Here is a 15,845-nt window from a genome sequence, read left to right as displayed (position 1 = left end):
ACAAACTAATTGAAAAATATTTAGTTTCTAGTATTTTTTCTACTATAGTATAATGTTCTATAGTAATGTACTGTAAGAAGTATTATAAGAGTCCAATTTTATTATTAATTTAAGCATTTTATTCACATTTTTCTATTAACTATTGAAATTCAAACTATTTTCTATATTATATATGTGCAATATTTGTAAAAAATATTTCTATTTACTTTTATTTTATTTTTTTATTCTAATGACTAAAAATTACCAAACGCAACGTTGCCTAATTTTATATAAGCATTAAAATCATTACAAATATGTCATAAATATTCAATATACCACACAATAAACATGGTATAATTCCTTAATTTAAAGTCTAAAGTTATTCTTAGATGATCCTTACGTCACAGAGGCTGATTACCGGTTTCTAAAAACTGCGCTCTTTGGATTTTCTGGACCTAATCTGACTCTAGACTTGAATTGGACACACAACACTCACCAGGAAGATCTCGATGGTACCGAGGATGTACATGGCCCCGGCGAACGTGGTGCCCAGATAGAAACACAGTCCCACAGCACCTCCAAACTCAGGGCCCAGAGACCGAGAGATCATGTAGTAGGAGCCTCCAGCTGGAAAACATCATCAAACATCATTAACTGTGACGACAAGCCCTCGAGGGTTAAAAGAAAGAATGACATGCATTCAGCAGTGCATTTTTAATGGAAACTATTGATACAGTTACAAAAAACACCATAATAAATCAACCATGAAGCTTGGGAGTTTGAGGTTTAACATGGTTTTCTGAAGGCCATGATGTCATTTGAGATGTCAAGTTGAAAACAATAAATGTAATACCTGGAACAACACCGTTTGTAGCAATGGCACTCATTGATATGGCTGTCAACATTGTCTGAAAAAAAAAAAAAGTCCACAATACTATTATTAGTTCAGATGTATTAAGAAAGTAAATAAACTCAATCAATAAAGATAACAATGTACAGTACAGTAATGACGTTCTCCTTTTCTTTTTCCAGGAACATTTAGTTCTGTTAAAGGTCATCTGCATCTGGGTGTTATGCAATACGGTCCTACTGTTGGAGTGTCCTTGAGCTGAACGTCCACACTAAATCCCTGTGTCTCTCGCTCATGTGCTCTGAGAAGCTACTGGACTAAAGCCAATTAACGTCCATGAACCTCCAGCGGGCTTAGCGTTTGAAATAAAGCGGTTTGAATGAAGAAGATTGAGAGATCTTTACTAGCCAAAAACAGACACAAAGAGCTGCCATTTTTATCAACATTCACTTTAATGCTGTTTTTGATTATACTCAGATTCATATACAGTATGCATTTCAATATATTCAGTAATTCTGATTATTTAAGATATGAGGGAATGGTTGTTATGATTTAAATATAAACTGTAAAACAAACATATTATTTTTTAATATATATTGTTTTGTGAAAGCTTTTTGAAATGTGCAAACTAAAAATTGTCCTTACTGGTGCACATTGTCATTATTCATCCATGTAATAACTTGCTCCACTTCTTTAATAAATAACTCTCCTTTCTGGCTTTTTCAACATATGTCAAATAGAAAAACCTTTCACCATCCATCCAGTCAATTCCTGATTGATGCGCTCATGTCCAGTCTTGCACTTTTCATCCCTGTTTTACTCGAAGATTTAGGAAGACATTAAGGAAGAAAAACGGTTTGTTGCACTGGTTTGATATTGAGTTAACTTTCCTAAGTGAGGAAGTAAATATGTGATTTAATCACACATGGAAAAACCTCTCTATCTGCCATTTATGTCTAATAAGCATAATTTAAAGTGGCAGCGCTGAGATCTTGATGGTTCCTGTAAGAGCGCTATGATTAAAGAGCGAAACGTTTGAAACTTGACCGTGACACAATCACCGGAAACGTATAATGACACTAGTAAGTAAAGGTTGAGGTGAATTAGACACTTGATCCCATTGTCTGATGTGGTTTATAAATAAGCGTCGGTGTTAAAGACTTCTGACCACAGGATATTACACACGTGTGAGTTCAGACGAAAGAGGAAGGAGGCTAAACTTAACCTGCAGGATCAACACTGAACTGATCCACACACACACACACACACACACACACACACACACACACACACACACACACACACACACACACACACACACACACACACACACACACACACACACACACAAACACACACACACATATATGTGACTCCAGTGTTTTATAAGAAAAACAACTGGTTCTCTTATGACTTTATAAAATATTATGATTGCACAGCCTTTTAAGACTCATCCTGACTCAAATGAACCTCATAAGGTGTCATAATCTGGTATACACTTTCAGAAACTTTATAAGATGATAATTTTGTCTTACTTTTAAATAACCAAAAGCTAATTGATTACTTCCTCAGTCACTGTCTACAGTTCGAACGGTTGGACTTACACACGAGCAGCACATGGACACAATGATAAAAGACTCCAAGATTCCCGCCGTTCCCACGATCCATGTCATTCGCAGGAAGAGAATCACTCCCAGGATATTCTGCAGGCAGGGCAGGTAGACGCCGATAAACGTCCCCATCTGTGGACTCTGGACAAAAGACAACACGAAAAACACAGCATGAGAAAGTGTACAATAAATGATTGTGCATGCATGCAATTATTCAGCAAAAAAATACTGTAGGTATTTGGAAATATAAAAAGCCAGAAACTAAATGAAAATGAGAAATGTTGCATTGGTAATTAGCTGAAATAAAGAAAGTATTATTTATTTTATTTGAGTTTGTTTATTTTAAGTAACGGAAATACATTTTTATAATTTTAGTTTTAATTAATTAGTTAACAATAATAAACCTGTATACTGATGCTTTTTAGACACAGAAATCAAAATTCTGATCTGAAGAACCTTTAATAAAACATCAAAAACTATATTTTTAATCTCCAAATGACCATATAGGAACTCAAGAACACTATTCAGCAAAAAATGGTTCTTGATAAAAAAATATTTCTCTGCTGAACCTAAAAGTGCTTCAAGAACCTGTTTGACCAAAAGAGGATTTTGTATAATTCACATTTTGGATCACATTTCATTCTGCGACAAACTAAAACAAGTGAAACATCACCCGCAATATGCAATGCAAACCAGATTTAGATCTCATCCATAAGTGCTGTGCATCTAAATGTACATTTAATGTTTCAATGGAAGCTTTTAGCTGTAAAAGAGGCATAATCCATGTTATCCTTTCAAATGGTAAATGACCCAATACTGAGATGCACACTCCAGTGGCTGAGATTCAGTGTTTCCTCCCAAGCCAAGCTTATGATGTGCTTCAATCTTGATACAAAATAAATCATAACCAGCTTTTGCACGACCAAAAAAGATCAAACGCATACTAATAAATGCATACCGCAGTGAGATGAACGCTCTCGACACTGTTCCCGCTGGAATCGTCTGAGTTAATAACAATTTATGGATGAAGTTTAGTTATTAACTTTACAATCAAATAAAAACCCAAGAGGTTCCTAGATGTTTCCTCATGCAACAACCAAAATTTCGCTTCTTCACAAGAAGACTTGAGCAGTTTCACGCAGTCCGAGCATCTGAAGCCAGTCGTCTCAGGACTAATAAGAGCGTCGCCTTCGCCCCGCTTCACCAATCACAGATGCCCAGAGACGAGGAGACTGGCTGGGGACTGTGGTTTTGTGGGTATTGCCTGGCCATTGCTTAAACATTTTTACTTACTCGCAGAAATAACCACGAGAACTCAATATGATGATGATGCCCTCAGGGCTTGAAATGGAAAACAAAGAAAATAGTTGCATTTGTGCATGTGTTAATAAATCTATGCATAAGGCTAAAGACTAACCATAGATGTCAATATTTTTTCAAGTGAATAAAGATGAGGCTGAGAGAGACAGAAAACAGAATGTTCTGTACTGTCAGGGCAATTCAACCAAAGTTTTCTGGAGTTAAATAAAATATGGCGTCAATTCAGACTAAAATTGTTTGCCTTTCCTGACTGGACATAAAAATAAAGGTTTCAAAAGGTTGTTTTTTTTGTTTTTTTGCTGTGATGCCACTCTAAAAAACAGTGTAGTATTTACTTTAATAAAACTATTTTCACTCAGAAATTTCTAGTAATTTCACAAATAATAAGATGGGATTACATGGGATTTTGAAGTAGAAAAAGTACCCCAAAAATAATTCTTTACAGTGAAGAACCATTTTTGGTTCCACAAAGAACCTTTCAGTTAACATTTCTTTCTCAGTGTGAAGCACATTTAAACAATATTTTTCCACTATAAAGAACCTTTTGTGGTCTTCAGGAACTTCAGGTCTTTTCCGACTTGCTTCTGTAATCAGACATTCCAAACAATCTGACCTGTATTAATTTCCTGTCGTATTTTCAAGGCTAAAAGAATGTAGAGAATGTGTGTCTGATTTGTTTTAGATTACAGGACACAGACACAGACTTCAAACATCCTGAAAGCATTCATGTCTACAGATAAAATTAATTTAGCCTTTTCAATAATGCCAACTTTAAAGGAAATGGTCCAAATACTTGTCTTTATGATGTTTGAGGTATTTGATCATAAAAGTGTAACGGTTGTCTGGATGTTACCTTGACTGTTTTCTTCTTGGCACCTTCGTCCTCGTCGGCCTCCTCGTGCTCTCTGACGCCCTGCGTGAGGTTTGTGTAGTTGGCCAGTTTACTGAGCAGTGAAGACACCATGGGATTGCTGTCCATCTCCTCCTGAAAGTGTAAAGGTCACATGTTTGAGGGAAAACCGCTGTATTCCAAACCGGCAAACACAGACGACTCATTTCAAACCTCTACAATGTCTCGGTCGGTAAAAATAAATGCAGAGACCAGAATCAAAGGACGTAATAACAGCTTTGTCAGTCTGAAATCATAAAATTATACAAAAATAAACATCATGACCCATGAATTACTTTATTTGTGATCATAAACATGAAACGAGAATGTGGAAAACAGACTTGATGTCAAATAAAGGCTTGAGAATTAACAAAGTTTGTTCTGACTGAAAACAATAATATAAATAATCAATAACATAAAATGCCAGATTTTTGGCTATATAAACCTTTGGAATTATTATATTATTTATGCTCATTATTTATTTAAGTAAGGCAAAAAGAATCCACATCATTGTGGTATTTATTGTAATATTAAAATATCATTGAATTAGTAATTTGTATTTTAGTTAGTAAAAATCAATAAGTATTTTTGTACTTTAATTAGTATTAAACATTAGAGAAACTAATCAGAATCAGCTTTAAGAATAATGAAAATTTAAAAGCACATAAGTAAAATATCTACACATAAGCACAAAATTAGGCCATATGAAAAATAAATATAAAATATAAAAATCATGGCCCTGATATAATTATTAATCTTATTTTTATTTATTTTTTTGTACTGTTAATCAAAGAACATGCAGTAATGTTTAATCATATTGAAATTTAAAGATAGTACCTCAAAAAGTGCCATGTTTTTCCCATCATATAGAGTTCCCTTATAATCATCTGTGTTATGGATGAACGGGCTGCTTTCCCTTGGGTTTCCATCACCTGTATTAGAAAGAACAGAGAGAAAAGACATGATTACTAAAACGCTGTTTGCTTACAGAACTGAGAGGTGTTTATGGTCTGTTATCTCTGGGGTAGATTAGGAAAAACTAGACTTGATTCTGTAGGTCAGATGTAATGATTCTGCTATAATTAGAGCATGATGGCGATCGATGTCCTCTCGTGTGGCTCTACGGTTCACCAGTCAAACTGATGTTCAGAGCACAGGATGACATATGGTGTCCTGTCATGAAGCGCTTATAAAAACCTGAAACCGATCGCTTAAAACATGAAATTACTTGGAGGTAAACGTCGCTCACCCACTGATCCGCCCGGGTTTGTGGTTATATATAGATGTTAAATTGCAGTGATTTGAAATAAACATCTGGACTGGGCTGGATTTATTTTCAGATTAAATCGCTTTATTCATATCCTCAGACCTATCATTTCAGCGCAGATTTATAGAGACACTGTTCCAAGAGTCTCTTAGCTTCAACTAAACAATTTACACTCTGAAATCTCTAATAAATTTGGCAAATAATTACAAAGAAATGGCGAGCAACACATTGAATTATACATGACAGATTAAGAAGAAAAGGTTATAAAACCTTAAAAGGTTCCGTTAGGTGCTTTATATAGAGAGAGAGAGCCTATTAGACTTTCCCATCATTGGATATTTTTATTGTTTTTTATTTTATTTTAATCAAATGTATTAATTAAACAGCTCACAAACAACCTTAATCACTAGGCAAAAATGTAAACAACCCATTAACATTAAAGTAATAGCCTATGCAATCATTTAAGACATTCCATCTTAAATAGAACTTTTTTGGCATAAAGAGTTCTTTAAAATTGAGTCAAGAACTGTAGAGTTCTGTACAGAACCTTTTCTTCTAAGAGTGAAATAGTATTTTTTTATTTTTCCAACTTCAAATATTTTTTAATTTTTATTTACAGTGCAGTGGTACATGATATACTAAGTTAAATGTTTGAACTGTTTAACTTTGTAAACGACAAAGTCCAAGAGTATGTTTAACGGTAAACTTTGGGGGGAAAAATAAGCTTTTGGAAGCCTGCCAGAAACTACAAATGTGACCAGCTTGACGATCCATCAAAATCTGTGTATGATTATGCAATAAAACCACAAGATGCTCTAATATGGATGTGGACTTTCTTATTCAGCTTGAAACAATAGTGCATTTGCAAACTGGTCTGAAACTAGTCCAGATTGTTTGGAACACACATTTATGCTATAATAATGTTTGCGTCTGAAGTTCTCAAAGCGATGTTAAATACACAGCTCACACTGAATACACCTCAATACATGGATGCTTTAATTCAAAGCATCTTTAAGTGCATTCAAACTACACATTTGACAGTTCTAGTACCAAACATCGCCCTGGTCTCGTGACATGTAACGCAACCAATCACAGTTCGCTTTGTTCTGAGTCATGGGTGTGGAAATGTAAAGTCAATGTCCCTACAGTAACAGACCGGTGTGCATCTAATAAATGATTGATTCAAGAACGTTTTGCAAGTTTACTGCAACAATGGAGCCGTGAACTTCACATACGTCTGAATATCCACCATTTAGTTGATCCTGGTGAGCTCTTATTGTCACAGCTGTAAACACGACTGTTTTCTTCTTCCTCGAGGGGGTTTGTTTCCAGGTGGATCGTTAAAGAATGTGACACACACGTCTCCAGCACATCCTGCAGAATTCAACCAATCAGATGACGACTTCAAAACTCCTGAAGTGTTTATGCGTTCAGCCAACGGTCCTTGGCCGTGATGTCTGAGGCTAAGACTAGTAACAGTCTGGTTAATGTGTTACTGGTAACTAGCCTATGTATAGTATCAAAGCAACTGTAACTGTTTAAAAGAAACAACCCTTGAGACAACAAATAAACAGCACGAATACTCATGAGACACCTGACATCTCAAATACCACACAATTCATCAGAAACCAGGATGTTTCAAGAGCATTTCAGATCATATGTGCATTTAGATTAGGTTTATTCTTTGTTATCTTTTGAGCTGTTTTAGGTAACACAATTTCAATGGTCCACTTTAGGCATTCTACTAACTATAAGTAACTTTGCAACTACATGTCTACTAACTCTCATTAGAGTATTAGTGGACTGTCTGCTTAATATCTGCTAACATTTTATTTTGATGCTCAACAGACATTCTCCTGACTATATCTTTGCAACTACATGTCAACAGTAATACGTGACCCAGACCTAACAGTCTACTAATACTCCAATGACTGCTAGTTGACATGTAGTTGCAAAGTTGCTTATAGTTAGTCGAATGTCTTGAAATGAAGTCTAACCCTGTTTTATATGAGAAACGTTGAGCAAGTCTTTTTATGTTCAGAACTCCAGCTGCTGTTATCATCAATAAGTCCATGACAATTGCAGTTTGCAACCTATTTTACTACCATAATCTGATACGTTTCAGAATGACACCAGATATTTCACAATGAAAAGTTGGACAAAACTTAGATTTTAAGGAATATGCATTAAGAAAATGCATCAAAAGGTGAACTACATTTAGATTTTATTGTTACTTTCTAAATGTTAGCTTATAGTAGGCTATTTGGTAAAAACTTTATTTTGGGCCTTTACCACTTTTATTGACAGAGACATTATTGTATATTGTGGAGATTTATGCAGAATGTAATCAGGACAACAAAAGTTAGACTTGAACTTCAACCACATGAGCAAAACATTAAACGTTTTGGCATTAAATTATGATTTTATTCTACCGTTCATGTTCACATTGGCATCTACTGTATGACTGCAGATACTTGATACAGTATGACAAATCTCACGAGACGTGATCCACTTTCATCAGAACGACCTAGATTACAGATATGCTTATATCACTGCAGACGTCACAGGCCTTCATTCAACTGTTGGAAAGCAGCACAGAGTCCCTTCATCCAGTGATGGAAACACACGGAGAATGAATCAGTGGGTACAATGGAAAGCAGGAAGGAAACAGTTAATAAAGCTTAAACCAAGGCAGAACTACGCAGCTATGATGGTACCAGCCAAAATTACCAACAAGATCATCAAGTTCATCCAATCAGCAGCTCCACACTGCATGTCCTTGGCTTAAGACGATTCCTTCTCCAGGCATGACAGTGGCGGCGTTCGAAACCTCTGTTTACAAACACTCTAATTGTAGACATGGAAATCAAAGATCAAATATAGCAATAATCTCCTGAGACTAAACTGGATCACAACAATGATGATCCTAATAAAATTGACCTTTCTTTTTTAAATGACAACATCATGGCCAAAGGAAATCATGCCTTTACACAAACAAGTCACTATTACTGTCAGTAACAGAGGCGTTAGTGATCTACACATTCATCTCTCTCGATGAGGAGACTGTGCTGTTACTTTAAGTGATCAGACACACAATTCTCACCCGCTGCATGATAAAACCCCTGAGGGGACCGGACACAAAACATAAGAAAAATACATTTAAACCGAGAAAAATAAACCGAGGGGATCAGAGACAAAGTTGAAAAAAAAAAAATTTCAAACCTAAAATAAAATATTAAAATAAAACAGAATGAAAAAATAATAAAACAAAATAAAACAAAATAAGATAAAATAAAATAAAAATAATAAATGAAACCAAATGAAATGAATAAAATAAGATAATAAAAACCTGGGGGGATCTGAGACATGTTTTACACAAGATTGAGGGGGGAAATTATTTAAACAGAAAATAAGATCATAACAAAAAATAAAAAATAAAATAAAATAAGATACAATAAAAAAGAATAACAATAATACATTAAAATTATTATTAATACTAAAATAAAAACAGAATAAATTAATAATAGCACAGAATAAAGAGAATCAAATAAAGTACGATTAAAATTCACAAAATAAAATAATAAAATAAAATAAATAAAAAATAAATAAATAAACAAAAACAAAATAACCACCTATAGTAACAGCTCGTTATCACCCACCAATGCTGACCCTGGAGCGCCTGAGTTCACCAAACCCTCGAGCCTGATTTTCATTATTGTATTCAACAGAAGAAAGACAACAGCTCCACCTGAACATCACCCATCTTTATAGACCTGTGGACCTCACCTCCACTGCAGAGATGATGCACAGGGGCTCAATATAGAAACAAACTGTATATAGAAAGGACTTCTATTTGCTTTCCAGAAACATGAAAGCTGGAGTTTGCAAGAAGAACAACTAAGAACTTTCTTTTCAACCTTTTACAACAGATGCACAAAGTTGATGCAAGAAAGGTTGAAATGAACAGGTCAGGTAGGACATTAACAGGTACTGTGAATCACAGTCTCTATGGTAATAAATGGCCACATACTCTATTTATATCAGCTAAGCTCTCTCTTGTTCTGATCTTTAAGCGGCCTACGGTAGCTGTTTTACACCGGCTGACTGTGCAAGAGACGGAGCAGAAAGAGTCGCTTCAATCCCTTTATCCAACACGGATGTCAAGCAATTAGAAGTCTGGCAAAGTGAATAAGCCCACGTAAACGTCTAACACAGATGATAGAAATGCAAACGCTCTGGTTACTGCCTTCAAAATGACACTCAAAGCCACTTTACAATATTCTGATCGTCAACATTAAATGCCAAAATATCATTCATGTATTCAAGTAAACAAAGACAACACTGATCTCAGACTTGAAAAAGTCACTTAAAGTCAGTTTAGAAGAGATGTTTGTTCTTTACAACCGTAAAACACCAACCGATCTTCTATCTGAGAAGCTCCAGGAAGGTATTAAACCTATTCTGTTTTATTCCAGTCATATTCATAACATTAATACCCAAAGTATCTTGCCTAAGAAGATCCAGAAAGTAAACTAAAGCTAGCTTGATGCAACTTGTCACTACTTTAAATTGTCTCTCAAAGTGAGTTTAGAGAAGTTGTTCTAGTAATATTCTGATTGACAGCATTAAAACACCAACATATCAGCTGATTATGAAGTGCATGAACCACAATTACACGTCTACTAAAGTAAGAATTTACACTAGATTAATGCAGCTAGTCACAAATGTAACTTGAAGTTGGTTTAGAAAAAAATGTATACCGGTAGTTTGGTTGACAACATTAAAACAGCAAAATATCTCATTCTAGATGATCGACAAGTTCCAAAACAACAATTTCATTTCCATTTTCATTGTAAATTAAGACTAGCTCAATGAAACTAGTCACAAATGTTACATAACGTCAGTTTAGCTGACTGTGGAGCTCCAGTGCAGCAATTGTAATGTAAGAACTACTGTAAGACTCAATGCATCTAGTCACAAATGTCAATTAATATCAGTTTAGAAAAGATTATATTCTGTTTGATATCATTCTAGCTAATTGTGAAGTTCCACAACATGTCTAATAAAGCACTGTAAGACTACTGTAGCTCAACGCAAATACAAAATACACTGACTCCTTGTGTTTTTGCCTCCTCAAGAAGAATCACTTGTTATATTCCTCATTTGTAAATCATCAGCTAAAAGAATAAATCCAAATGTCAGTTCTGGTTGACAGCATTTAAATGGCAAAATCTCTCATTCTAGCTGATCGTGACATTCAGGAACAGCAATTTCACGTCTACTAAAGAAAGAAACGAGACACGTTCAATTCAACCAATCACATTATATCCTTCAAAATGCACTTATTGCATGAATCACTGTAATCCTCATTTTAAAGTCAACTTTGGATAAAAGGTTGCCAACACTAAAATGGGAACATATCTCATTCTAGTTGATCGTGAAGGTCCAGAACATCAACTTCAAATGAAGACCAGGGTATATTCTTGGTTGACAACATGAAACAGAACTAAAAAACGAGAGCTAGCTCAACACAATCTTCAAAAAGTCACTTAAATCAGTTTAAACAGGATCTATATTAGCATTAAAACACTAACAACCCAATTCCAGTTACCCGTAACTTTTTTATAATGTAGTTTACACCTCTTGGGCAACATCCACGGGCATCACGGGCACCGGAGCGTGAATCCAGGGCGCCGAGGCTCACTTACCCCGCGGGCAGGAGCTGGACCCCGGGTCCATGCTGACGGAGAGAGAGAGAGAGAGAGAGAGAGGGAGAGATGCTGGATCGGGGTCTCCGGTGTCCCCTGCAGACACTATAGTGTGCTCTGATGATAAGCGCCTGTGACGGTGCCAATATAACACACAGACATCAGTCCCTGAGCGCTTGATCCCTGATCTAAACCACTCACTCAGACACGGGGGAGGAGCAGAGAGAGAGAGAGAGAGGGAGGGATAAAGAGATATAAAGGTAGGAAAGTGATTGATGGAGGCAGTACAGAGAGAGAGAGAGAGAGAGAGAGAGAGAGAGAGAGAGAGACAGAGAGAGAGAGAGACAGAGAGAGAGAGAGAGAGAGAGAGAGAGGGACAGAGAGAGAGAGAGAGAGAGACAGAGAGAGAGAGAGAGAGACAGAGAGAGAGAGGGAGAGAGAGAGCGAGAGAGAGAGACAGAGAGAGACAGAGAGAGAGAGAGAGAGAGAGAGAGGGACAGAGAGAGAGAGAGAGAGAGAGAGAGAGAGAGAGAGACAGAGAGAGAGAGGGAGAGAGAGAGAGCGAGAGAGAGAGAGAGAGAGAGAGAGAGAGAGACAGAGAGAGAGAGAGACAGAGAGAGAGAGAGAGAGGGACAGAGAGAGAGAGAGAGAGAGAGAGAGAGAGAGAGAGAGAGGGAGAGAGAGAGAGAGACAGAGAGAGAGAGACAGAGAGAGAGAGAGAGAGGGACAGAGAGAGAGAGAGAGAGACAGAGAGACAGAGAGAGAGAGGGAGAGAGAGAGCGAGAGAGAGAGACAGAGAGAGAGAGAGAGAGAGAGAGAGAGCGAGGGATGAAGAGATATAAAGGTAGGAAAGCAATTGATGGAGGCAGTAGATAGAGAGAGCGAGAGAGAGAGAGAGGGAGAGAGAGGGAGAGACAGAGAGAGAGAGAGAGAGACAGAGAGAGACAGAGAGAGAGAGAGAGAGAGAGACAGAGAGAGAGAGAGAGAGACAGAGAGAGAGAGAGAGAGAGAGAGAGAGAGACAGAGAGAGAGAGAGAGAGAGACAGAGAGAGAGAGAGCGAGGGATGAAGAGATATAAAGGTAGGAAAGCAATTGATGGAGGCAGTAGAGAGAGAGAGTGAGAGAGAGAGAGAGAGCGAGAGAGAGAGAGAGAGAGGGAGAGACAGAGAGAGAGAGAGAGAGAGACAGAGAGAGAGAGAGACAGAGAGAGAGAGAGGGACATTCCACCACCCTAAAGCTAAGCCAGCTAAGTCATTGTGACTGTAAACGCATTCGAAAAATTATTTCTAAACAATTTCACTTTCTAAAAGGCATATTTGATACAACAGATCGAGAAAAATGATACGCATTGGTACTGTGTTGGGTTGCCACTTGATATCCACAATTGTTTATAATACTAAAGAAACTAAAATGTCCCTAAAAAAGTGAATAAATGAATAAATATTTTTTCCCCTTAATAATTAATTATATATTACATTAAATAAATTATTACATGCATTCAAATATTTATTTATTTAGTAATGAAAATTGTTAATGCATGGCAACACTTTTTTTTAAATAGTTATAATATATGCATATTCATAGATGCATATTTATATTTAAAAAATGATGTGTACACACACACACACACACACACACACACACACACACACACACACACACACACACACACACACATATATATATATACAATACACACACATATTAAATTAAATAGCAAAGCAAATATATAATAACAAACAAAAAAAACAATTCAAAGATAGATTAACACCTAATATTTTCATGAACATTTACATCAGTAATATTCATTATTATTATTATTTTTAAGCAATGAGACAGTTGATGTGGTGTTATATCAGTGACTACAGTCACATACAGCACAGCCTCTCACACACTATTGCTTTATTGCAGGAACTGACTTTACGACTCCCATATTAATTGCTGGTCGTCTAGTGACTCTTCATCAGCATGTGAACTGGGCAGTAATCACTTAACCAGATTAACCAAATCCTGTCCTTTTTATAAAGCGTGGCGGACCTGAAGCAGAGAGGCCCACGCATGACAGAAACTACACATTTACAACACTGACCTAAAAACAGGTCTAAACATGAGGGAGGCTGCGCATTAGTGCACTTAGTGGACATGAACCCGGTTTACATCCAAACAATGACAAAAACAAGCCAAATCCTCACAATGTCTAATTAAAAAGTAAGACACAGTCTTAAAACTTATAATAATGAAAATGAAATATTTTTCCGTGGGCTGGTCCTTGTTAGTGGTGGTGGACCTCCTGCTGTCTTGTGCTGTAAGGCTTCAGGTACAGGGAACGCTGCTGACGTAACAGAGCATGCTGGGATAGCGCTGGGATTCAGTGATCACAGACACTCAAGACCAGTTATCACACAAACCCTCTGTGTAACTTCAGCTTTATGAGTGTGAACTGCTGCATTTCATCAGGCTTTGAAATTACAACAGGACATTGGCAAAACTACATCAAAACGAAAAATAAATCGCATCAAACCAGGATTTAAAACATGTTTGATCAAAGATTATCTACATGATCAACAAAACTGACAACAAAAGGGAATTCTATCTATGTTTGTAGAAATAAATCCTCTTAAAGGGGTCATAAAAATCATAATTATTATTATTTAATTATTATTATTATCAAAATAATATTAGTAACAATAATTAAAACTATATTTTATTAATATAATAACAACAATCATATTAATAATAATAACAACAATAATATTATATAATTGTAATATTGTTATTAGTATTTAAAAAATTGTATTATTAATATAATAATATAAATAATAATAACAATAATATTATATAATTTTAATATTATAATTATTATTAATAACAACACAACAATAATAATAATTGAAACAATACTAGTAACTTTTATTAATAACAATAATAGGAAATTATTTTAATGAGTAATAATATTAATAATAATCATAATAATATTTGTAGAATATGACCCCTTCAGGAGGATCAAGACAGATTTAAAGCTTGCGATTCTGTGATAATCATGCAAAGACGAGCTTTAGTCTAACACTCAATACTGAGGTTTCTATATCTGTCTAACAGTCATTATTTGTGTCCGTCACAAGCTCTTCATATCACACACTCACTTCCCCTGACCCTGCAGAAAATACAGAACTGGCACATGAGGATGTTATTTCATGCAACACACACACACAGTGTCCATTATAAGAACAGAAATCACCCATCGGCCTATGAATGACTTCAACAATTATCAAAACTGTACAGATGAAGCTTAACAACTATTCTACAGTGTGCATTTAACTGGCAGCGTCCATCAACACAACTAAGATAAATAAGGAGGGAGGCCTAAAGTGTCTGCAAAAAGAAATAACATCATTATATATATATATATATATTATGGCTGAAACAACTAATCGATTTAATCGATTAAAATTGATTATTCAAATAGTTGTCAACTAATTTAGTCATCGATTAGTTGCTAAATAACTTTTATTTGCCGTAAGCGGCTCATTTCGTAAATATTTTAAATCTGCGGTGACCAAAGTGTGGCAGTAATGAGCCACCGGAGGTTTTACTCAGCCAGTACAGCAGGAGAAGTAGCGAATAGCCAATAGCTGGCCTCGTTTTATGTCACGTGCTTCCTGCACAGCGGCTCTGCATCTCTGCAGCATTCAGCGAGACGGCGGCGTTAGTGGAGTAAGCTCGAGAAAGAGTAAGAAAAAAACGGAAGATAAAACTAATCGAACGAATTAACCAACAAATATATAAATAAATAAATGAATAAATAGATGTTCAGCTTCTTATAGTAGTGCCGTCATATCTGGCTAGAACATTTTTACATATTACATAAAGCCAATTTAACACGCTCTCACGTGTTTATTTTTTAGCATTTTTGGGAGGAGTAAAGTTTATCATATAATTCGACTGCTTTACGGCATACATATTTTTTCTTCGTTTGTGATGTCTTTCATAAAATCATGCATCATACTCTACCTTGTCTGTGGCCATTGTTGATTCCAAAGCCGGTGCTGGATAAACAGTGAGCGTGCGCGTGCGACAGTAGGCTGCGGTAGGCTAAATTATTTACGACAGCGGTAATGGACAATTCCGCTTCCAACCTGTAGGGCGACCACAGAGGAAAAGTTCCTTGGTGTTGCTTTAATGCCTTTTAGTATTTATTCTGTATCTTTCAGCATACCTTCAG

The 15,845-nt window shown here is 36.0% G+C and overlaps 1 protein-coding gene across 9 annotated transcripts in view; it reads right to left on the bottom strand.

Annotated features, from left to right (window-relative positions):
* Positions 1-15,845, bottom strand: part of slc12a7b (solute carrier family 12 member 7b) — a 64,264-nt gene that overhangs the window by 25,198 nt on the left and 23,221 nt on the right. For 8 of the 9 annotated variants that reach the window (XM_077219216.1, XM_077219215.1, XM_077219219.1 and 5 more), the window contains exons 2-6: positions 5,486-5,580; positions 4,613-4,744; positions 2,434-2,580; positions 833-887; positions 476-606 (exon numbers count right to left, since the gene is read on the bottom strand). In XM_077219216.1, the coding sequence (XP_077075331.1) occupies positions 476-606; positions 833-887; positions 2,434-2,580; positions 4,613-4,744; positions 5,486-5,580 (560 nt within the window). Of the gene's footprint in view, positions 1-475; positions 607-832; positions 888-2,433; positions 2,581-4,612; positions 4,745-5,485; positions 5,581-11,623; positions 11,682-15,845 lie in introns of those variants that run through there. The other variant, XM_077219222.1, reaches the window with a different exon arrangement.

The sequence above is a fragment of the Siphateles boraxobius genome, unplaced genomic scaffold (genome assembly GCF_051911475.1).
Source record: "Siphateles boraxobius isolate OS27281-9 unplaced genomic scaffold, OSU_SipBor_1 12, whole genome shotgun sequence".
In the NCBI taxonomy this organism is placed as follows: Eukaryota; Metazoa; Chordata; class Actinopteri; order Cypriniformes; family Leuciscidae; genus Siphateles; species Siphateles boraxobius.
Note: the sequence above shows the minus strand (reverse complement) of the source record. Positions and strands in the feature narration are given on the sequence as shown.